Raw genomic sequence first — 9,318 nt, forward strand, 5'->3', positions numbered from 1 at the left:
ATGCCAAGAAGCAGCCCAAGTATGAATCCTCCCTGCGAGTCCCATCCCTTCAGCACAGGAGACAGGCAGAGCTGTTTCCAACCACACCTTGGGGGTCATTCTGCCACCCAAACTTGGGGCTGACAAGGCTGAAACTGAGCAAGACCCTCAGGAACAATCTGAGTGCAGATTTCCTCTCAGCAATAGGTGGCAATATTGTCCTGTTAGTTATTCATAATAGACAGGTTTATAGACCACCAGCACATGGGCCCATCCCGAAAATTCCTTGCACTTGGTTATTTTAAAGGCAGGTACCACCCTCCATCTCTTCTTTTGCAAGGCAGAAAAGCATTACCCTCAAAAAACACAAAGCTTTCCTAAGATAGACAAAAGAACTTCAAACTGTATTTAAAACAAACCAAAAAATATGCAGGTGCTTTGCATTGAACAGTAAGAAAATGAACAAAACAAAACTGTTTCTGAGGCTCCAAAAGAACAGAGAACATGGAACTATTTACATCCTGGAGACCCAGTTAAGGCACTTGGGCTCCAGTCTCAGTCACTGTAAATTCTGTCTCGTTCAGTGGATGAGCTCAGGCCGGCTCCTGGTCACGTCTCTTGGCTTTGTTCAGCAGAAATCTCTGGAACAAAAGGAGGGATAGAGAAAACATTTGGTTAGATTCATCCAACAGGCACGTCTGGCAGAAGACACTCAGTGACTGGAGTGACTTTACTCGAAGAGAACCTGCAGAGCTCTTTGACTTTCAGCAGCTGCCTCTTTATGGAGAGGATTTTTACAGCCTCCCAGCCCTTCTGCCAGGCACATCCCGATTTTTTCCTTTTGCAAGTTTGCCAGCAGATCATGGCAATGCATCCCTTTGCCCAAAGGGGCCCACAAAACTTTGTGTTTTATGGAAAATGACACTGCAAAGGCCCCGTGGGATGGCAGGTTACAGCTTCTGACTATTCCCCACTGCTTGCACCACAGGACAACACGACATTTGTAATGACTAAACTGGACAAAAACGTAGCAGCAGCTCTAGGAATTCCTTTTGGCAAATGTTGGTCACAAGCCCAGCAAGGAGTCAAAAGTCCAAGTGCTGCCCAGCTGTAGCTAAGCTACTCAGCAGGTGCTCTCCCCCATCCCTCCCTCTCTCTTTGCTCCCAAAATGAGGAATAAGGAAGCAGCAACTGGGGTGGCTGCAGGGCCAGCCCTGTTTGGTGTCTTCAGAAACTGCAGGCAGGGCTGTGAAACAAACACTTACTGCTCCAACTTCAGTCTCCTTGTCTTGTCTTCATTTGGCAGAGAAGTCTCTGGGAAAGGATTCTTCTCATCCCTGCAGATCCCTGAAAAACAACAGAGAGAAAGCTGGTCAGAGAGGGATGCCTAAAGCAATTCCAAAGGCCGGCTATCCTGAATTTCCAGAGAAAATGTTCCTTTGTCCCAGGCATAGTCTGTGCTCCAGGATCTCCCCCTCTTGCCTCCTTCCCCAGCAATCCCTCCAATAATGGAAATGGAACCTTGGCTTCTCACTTGGCAACTCACAGTGCTTTGGAATCATTAAACTTCTCCCAGGCATGGAGAAATTCAGCAGCAGGTTTCCTTCTCAGTGGCTGAGAGCAGTGAGGGCTGGAAGGAGGAAAATTATCAGGAAAAAATGAGCTATTAGAAGGCAGCAAATACAGGGTGCACAGCCTGGCTTAACTCACAGCCCCACCCTCCCCCAAACATCCTAAATCCCACACCCCAAGCCAACAGTAAACACCCAAATTTTAACAAGCAGCCAATAAAATCCAATTTTATAACCCAGAAATGCAAAGCTGCAAGGGCTATGAACTATGTTGTAAGCAAGCTATGAAACTTCAGGCCCTGGTTGCAGCCACACCCACAGGTTTGTTGTTTCTTATTTTTAAACAAGATTTAAAAGATTTCTGTTTAGAAACACACTCCTTTTTACACCAGTCTTGCATTTGCAGTTGGCTGCAATCAGAAAGAGTTACTTATCTGAGAGGATGTTTGTGAAGAGAATCACACAGCACGTGTGGGTTGCAGGAATCCTCCTGTCAGCTCTCCTGGATATCCATGGTGATGCCCTGGGGTTGTTCCCTGTGATCTTCCTCCACTTTCCTGTGCTTGGCTCCTGGTTCCTGGCAGGGTTATCCGTGGCAGGCAGGTCCAGGTTGTCAGTCTCGGTTCTGAGTCTCTTTTGGCTTGAGTTTGGTGCACGTTGTGCAGCAGTCACGGCCAGCAGTGGTGGCAGCACCACATTCTTCCTCTCAGCTTGGAATGAAGCTTCTGATGCTCTGCACAAGAGAAGGAAATTCATTAATGTGATGCACATACAATGTTCTTAAAAACTTGGCTACATCCTGTACCAGTTCTCACCAGTGTCTCAACTGGACAACGCTTCCAAAGCTGAGAGGCTTCAAGGGACAGGGACTTTTAATTGGCAGAGATTTTAACATTCAATAACACAATAGCCTAGCAGATTTCTGATCATCTGAAATCAGGATGACCAGGGAACTCTGGCAGCAAGAAGCAGCACCGAATAGCTCTCAGCCTTGGTTCACTACTGCTCATTTCCACCATTTTTAGTCAGCTCCTCAAAGTTTCCAAGAACACAGCAAGCAGTGAATCCCAGCTCATGGACTGGAGCATCAGAAGAGGAGGAAATGAAGTTAAATGCAGTGGGAAGGCTCAGATGTGGGGCTGCACTTCTTGCCTGACCCTGCTGTGCATGGGACAGTCCTCTCCCCTCTTTCAGCACCCACCTTTGCCATGCTTTGGTCCCTACACATTGCACACGTGCTCTCCAGCTGCTCTGCCTTGGCACAGCTGATGCTGCACATCACATTGGACACAGAGCACAGCACCATCCCCAACCTGATCCAGAGCCCTCTCTGCCCAGAAACACCTCCTGCCCCTCCCACTCCAAAAGCCAGCACATGACTAAGACAGCTGCTCACTTTCCCTAAGGAAAAGGGAGCAAAGAACTCCACAATTAAAGCTTTGCCATTCCTACTGCACTTGGAACATCCCTTCCCCCAGCCAAGCACCAACCCAAACACCTCTGAGCTTCCAGAAGATGTCAGGAGGGAAAGGTTCCCTACCCTCACCCACCTCCACCTGCAGAGCTGCTTTCTGCACTGGTTGCTTCCAGCATGGAAAGGCCAATCTGCAGCAGGTCAAGTTGCAGAAGGCACACAAAATTGAAAGCAAACTCCCAAGGGTCTGGACAGAAGAAACAGTTCTTTTTCTCACCCTTCTGATTTAGATTTACACATCCCACCACTGCATACTCACTTCAGTTTACTGCACTCTTTGTTTGCTGAAGGCTGAAATTTTGGGGGGGGATTTTTTCTCATTCCTTTTTCTTCCTGGGAGTATCCCCCTTGTCTTCCCTCTAACAGGAAGAAAGAAAAAAGGGGAAAAAAAATCAGTCAGGTCTTGAAAGTTCACATAAAGTACAGACCAGTACAGCTCCGTTTGACAGATTCTGGTTGAAAACAAAAAATAACACATGGAGCTGCCTTTAGAGGAGAAAGATCATGGCTCTAGTGCCAACCTATGAAGGGAATCTCCACATGGGGTTTTCAAACACCACCTTGGTCATTGTCCAAACCCACCTCCCCTTGCCCCTCTCACCTTCTTCTTTCTAGGGGACTCCTCAGGATTCCTCATTTCTTTTCTCTTCAAGTCTGGCTTCCTCGCAGGCAAGAACAACTTCTTCTCCCCAGGAGGTGAGGGCACTTTCTCCTTGTGCAAATCCCCAGTCCTGTGGCCATTGGGGATGAGGGCATCACCTTCCTGAGCATCTCCCAGGAGCTCAGGCTCCAAAAACCCTTTGGTGTTGGCCTGGGGGCAGCCCTTGTGCTCCCTCTCCTCAGAGGGCTTGTGAAGTGCCAGCTTTGGGTCTTCACTGTCGGTTTTTGGCTTCTCTTTGACTTCCAGCTGATCCTTGCAGGGCTGGTCTGTGACCTCCCCAGGACCAGGCTCACTCTCCTCCTTCCTCACCCTTTTGGGTTTGTTGTGTTCCAGGGGCTCTCCAGGCCTTTTGGTACCCACAGACTCCTTGGGCAAAGGCTCCTTGGTGAGCCCAGGAGGATGCAGGCAGCTCTGCTTAGTCTGAAGATGAGCTCGCTGAGGAGCCTGATCCACCTGGCCACTGCTCTTCTGGGAATCCTTTCCCAGGGAGCCAGAGCTCTTGGGACCATCCTTGGCCACTTGTCCAGAGCTCTTCTGAGGGTCCTTGGCCACTGGGCCACAGCTTTTGTGAGAAGTCTTGTGCTCTTGGCCAAAGCTCTTCTCTGAAGCCTTGGCACCTTGGACAGAGCAGGTGTGAAATTCCTTGGCCACTTTACCAGAGCTCTTGGGAAAATGCTTGGCCACTTGGCTCCAGCTCTTCTGAGAATCCTTCACTGCTTGGCCAGAGCTCTTGGGGAAATCCTTTTCCCTTTGGCCAGAGCTCTTGGGGAAATCCTTGGCCCTTTGGCCAGAGATTTTTTGAGATGTCTTGGCTGGCATGCCAGAGCTCTCCTGAGAGCCCTTGGCCACTTGCTGACAGGTTTGCTGGGATTTCTTGGCCACTTGGCCACAGCTCTCGTGAGGAGACTCCTTTGCCTTGGAGTGCTGCTGGCAGGAGCGGCTGCTGATGCCCTGCTCCTGCTTCTCACCCTCCTCACGTCCATTCCCACGGGCAATTTCCCTGGGACCCTGTCCTGGTGCTGCTCCTCGCTTTGCCTGGGTCATCAGGTTTCCAAGCCACCACTTTTTATCAGCTGGTGGCTCAGGCTGCCAAAAAAAAGAGAAATGAAGGATTCAAGACTGATGCCTTTATGGGCTCTTTCTGTCCTAGCACAGCTCACCAGAGCCCAGGGACTCTTGCCCAGAGGTTGTAGGGTCTGGGCTTTGGCCTGTGAAGAATTACTCTAAACTAACAGGCCATGTGCCCTAACTTGCTCCTTGAGCACCATGGATGGATATTTGCTCAATAAAAAACCCATATTTGCCTGTGGGCAAATAGCTAAGCCTTCACTGGAGTGAGAGGGGTCTAACAAAGCAGTATTTGCAGGACACACCAGGCAGCATTTGGAAACAGAGGAGAAGTACAACATCTGCTTCCTTCCTAGGACACCCCCCTGCAGTGGGCAGGGGCTGTGGGAGCCTCTCCATGGTCTCTGCACTCACCTCAGGTGCTGGCAGGTCCAGCACCTTTGCAAGGTCCTCCTCACTGTCACTGGAGCTGACCTCTGGGTCATGGCCTGGGGAGCTGTGGCAGTCCCTGGAGCTCCCTGACTCGGAGCTGCTCAATTTTTCAATAAGAAAAAAATCATTGCAAAACTTCTTAGAAGTGTTTTCCTTGGGCACAGGAAATTACTTTCAAATTTCACAGCTACATTTCTATAGCTTTTGTAGCTGTAGCTTTACTCGTTCTGCCAGGCTTCAAAACCATATCCAGGAATGATCAGATTCAGCTGGTATCCCTTAGCGTTTATTGCTGTCAACGGCATTATTAGCAGGTTGACAAGCACAAAGTGTCATGTTAAGCACCACAGATTAAAAGAAGACTTTTTCAGTCTGGTACATGAAGACCTGGGGGCTTTTTCTCCACTTTCACTTTATTTTGGTTTTAAACACAGTCGCTGTCATCATGACATGGTTTAGTGCACTTGGTGTTGTTGGATTAACTATAGGACTTGATCTTCAAGATCTTTTCCAACTTAAACCATTTCATGACTCCATCAAGAAATAATAATTTTTCTGTTGGTGAAAATTCCCTGCATTGAAGTTTTCTGAGAAAAATCTGACTTAAGATAACCCAAATTTTTGTTCATTCCAGGTTCTTTTCCCAGCAGAGATTGGAACAGTCTGGTTACTTACGATGTTCTTGGCTCAGAACTCAGCCACGGTTCTGAAGCTGCACCAGCCCGCTCTGGAAATCAACAATGAAAAGCTTGTGTTTCTTTACCTGACCTGTAGCAGATTTTACCCTCTGGTCTCTGAGCACCAGATGAGGCAGGTGCTTTCTTCCAGGAGGGGCTTGCCCCTCAAAGATCAAGATTGTTCATCACTCCAGATGGCAGTGATGAACAAAATACTGCTTGTCCTCTGCTGAACTGCTATCTGGAGTTCCAGGTAATGATTGTTTACAGTTTCTTAAGCCATTCCTCAATTCACCCCTGCTCAGCAAAGCAGAGGAAATCATGCTGCTTCATCAGTGTGAACGCTTGATGGTCTCTGCTCCATATAACACACAAAATTACCTGTCAGCACACAAAGAACTGGGTTTTCTTTCATTTCTACTTACCCTGCTTCTGTGCTGTACATCCATCAGATTGGGACTCCTAGAATGAAGGGACAAAGTAATTTAGCATGCAGCTTAACAACACATCTACTGACTCCAAAACTGTGTTAATGGCACATTAGGGGTATGTGCATTTTGGAAGAAATCTTTTGAAAACATTCTAAGAGCTGCCAAACAGCTGAGCTGGACTTCTGCTCAGCAGAAAGATCTTTTGTAATTTATCAGAAGCCCTGGGAAAATTGGGCTGGCTTACCTTTGTTGCCACTGCAAGTCTGGAAATCTCTGCTTTAGTTGGTGTCTGAAGAGGTGACAGGAGAGGTGACAGGGGGCTGCTCATGTCCTGCAAAGAGAGGGAGAGAAGCAGCTCTCAGGAGTTTTGCTGATGGACACAGAGGGAGTTTCAGCCTTCCAGAGCCAGAGGGTTCCACCTCCTCATGGATTGGTACAGGAGATCTGGTATTGAAGAGCACCCACCTTCAGGATTCCTTCAATGGACTGCACATAAACGTGCAGGATGTGCTGAAACAAGGAAGAGGGAGCAGTGAGAGTTTGTTTGGATATTTTACTCATTGGTAGCAAACAAGCAAGCACTCAGCAAACATTTGCTGACCAGCAGGTCTGGAAATGCCATGCAAGTCCATTCATAAAGAAATGCTAGTAAGGATTAAGAGCTGAAGCCACCACCGTCACCTCCTGTGAGATCAATGTCTGGCTTCCCTGGCAGTCAGGAAAGAGTTTCCATTGCTGACTTTTTATTCCTATTCTCAAGACAGTCTGTTCCTGCAGTCTGCTCCCTTGATTGAATATCACTCTCCTTTAGTTGCTATTGAAGCAGCTAAGCTTTGCCTGCAAGGGCACAGGCTGCCTCTGCATGTGAAAGAGTTGAGCAAAAAGTTTCATGAGTTCAGAAAAAACACTTTAGAAATAACGGTTCCTAATTCTAGAGAAATTCTCAGTTCAGTTCTAGAGAAGGAGGAATATTTGCCATTGATTCAAATAAAATCAGACTCATCTTTCTGAAGTAAAAAAAATTTAAAAAAATAGCCCTGGTTAAAATGCAACCCTTGTAAGGTGTAGTTGGTGCTTGGCTTCCAGTTGAGAGCACTGCTCGTGCTCAGGTAACTCAGGCTGGCTCCAGCCTTCAGCACTGCAGGACTGTGTTATCAAAGACAGGGTCATCTTTGAGACCAAGCAGAACTAAGAAAATATTACATCAACAGGACTGGAAGAAGCAGAAAATGAAAGAAGGAATTTTTCACATCTAGAGCCATTGTCCAAAACAGCCATGACCAGAAATCAGTCAGTCAGGGGCCACAGCCCAGAGATCCCTACTGCAGAGGATCCAGCACATGCACTCCAGGTTTCATCTCTCAGCTTCAAAAGGGACTAATCCTGGGGTGAAAACTCCAGAAGGACCAGACAATGATGCCAAAGGACAAGGGGGAACACTGCCAGGTTAGGCTCCAGAAGTCCAAGCAGGGCTGTTTCTTGACAAATTCCAAAAGGGAAGCAGAGGGCAAGAAATGTCTGCTGCTGCTGCAGAGGTCTCAAGGGGACACCTAAGAGGGACAGGATTTCAGGTCTGCTGTCCTGGCTGCCCTCAGACTGCAGAGAGGGAGGCAAGGGGCTGCTGTGGAGCAGCCTCTGCATTGGATTTGCATTCACCTTGGGTGCTGGTGCTCCTGGAAGTGCAGAGGCTGGCGAGCTGTGGCAGTCCCTGGAGCTCCCTGACTCCCAGCTGCTGGGCTGTGCTGGTGCCACCCTCTTCTGCTGGGGCTGGAGAGCTCTGCAAGGCCCCCAGGAGACAAAATTAAACAGCAGCAGGGGAAAGGTTACTTCCTTATCCCACTGACATGGCAGCATTCCAATCGAAACCCAAACCCTGTGTTTGGCCACTGAGAGCAGAGGGGAGAGGGCCAGGGGAACACATTGCCATGCTCCAAAAATAAAGAACCAGCATCAAAACCACTCTGGGGGAATAATCAAACCTTCAACATCACACCCAGCCAGACAAAAATGTAAACAGGATCTGACTGCTGTATTGTGAACCTGTCTTTTGCCAACTAAACCTAAATTAAACACCAAAACTTGCCAGTGCCTTTCTGAAAGCAACAACCCCCAAAGGAAAATTTCCAATAGAGCCCAACAAATTTCAGGTTGGATTCTTGAGGATTTTTTTATTCTTCCCCTTATGTTTTCACTTCTCCATCTGTGTTCCTTGGTTAAGACAAAAACATAGGATCTACAGACACACTGGAGGAGGGGAGGAGGAAAAAAGAAGGGAACACCTGGGGAAATCCAAGTCTGGTTCATAGGCAAACTCCAGCATGCCCGGGTTATTCCTTTCTAATTGGAGCTTTCCTGAAAACCCCATAAAACTGAAACCAATTTTCAACAGCAGCTCCAGGCAGCCACAAAGCAAAGCCTGTAGCTACAAGAGGAACCAGGAACCCCTTCCCATCTCCCCCTCATGTGAAAAGGTTTGTTTTTCTAGTTTGGTCTAGAGGGTTGTTTGGCAACACAACTGTACCTTGGAGGAGCAAGTGAAGGAGGTGGCTTTTCCACAACCTGTTTTGTTCAAAAAAACAAAGAGGAGAGGGGGAGGCAAGGTTAGCTCAGGGAATTCAGCAGAGTGCAGCAAGTGGGGAGGATTTCAAGATGTGTGTGCCTGGTGTAGGCACCATCTAAAGCTGACTTGGTGGGCAGCACTCTGCACTCCCACCTCTGCCTAACACACTCAGATCATTATTGTCAGCTTCTGCTGACAGTCAAGGTAAAATGGGGTTTGTGCTTCCACACATGACATGCTTCAAATGTCCATGAAAAACATCAGATTTGGAGATGACAGCTGGAACAAAAGTGGGAGTTCTTGAAGCATTTTCCATTCGTCCTCTGGCTCAAACATGTGACAGCTCTACAAATGCAGAGCCTACTGAAAACAATGGGAGAGAGGAAAGAGAAGTTTGCTGCCACATTGGCCCTCTCAGAAACACTCAGAAGCTCAAGGGCATCTGGGTCTCTGTAACACCCTGTG

The 9,318-nt window shown here is 48.0% G+C and overlaps 1 protein-coding gene and 1 long non-coding RNA gene across 2 annotated transcripts; both read right to left on the bottom strand.

Moving 5' to 3' along the window:
• Positions 1-362: 362 nt before the first annotated feature.
• On the bottom strand, positions 363-6,307 carry LOC148217345 (uncharacterized). The gene is made up of 7 exons (XM_088158698.1): positions 6,288-6,307; positions 5,168-5,282; positions 3,626-4,771; positions 3,284-3,383; positions 1,526-2,283; positions 1,245-1,326; positions 363-620 (listed from the first exon to the last, which is right to left on the bottom strand). Exons 1-4 carry the CDS (start codon positions 6,305-6,307, stop codon positions 3,342-3,344), a joined length of 1,323 nt encoding a protein of 440 aa, XP_088014824.1. The 3' UTR covers positions 363-620; positions 1,245-1,326; positions 1,526-2,283; positions 3,284-3,341.
• Positions 6,308-6,526: 219 nt separating this feature from the next.
• Positions 6,527-8,117, bottom strand: LOC148217346 (uncharacterized). Its single transcript, XR_015801078.1, has 3 exons — positions 7,950-8,117; positions 6,759-6,803; positions 6,527-6,624 (listed from the first exon to the last, which is right to left on the bottom strand). It is a non-coding gene; the product is annotated as an uncharacterized LOC148217346 (long non-coding RNA).
• Positions 8,118-9,318: the final 1,201 nt, after the last annotated feature.

This window comes from Sturnus vulgaris, unplaced genomic scaffold, assembly GCF_052056855.1.
Source record: "Sturnus vulgaris isolate bStuVul1 unplaced genomic scaffold, bStuVul1.hap1 Scaffold_85, whole genome shotgun sequence".
NCBI classification, from domain to species: Eukaryota; Metazoa; Chordata; class Aves; order Passeriformes; family Sturnidae; genus Sturnus; species Sturnus vulgaris.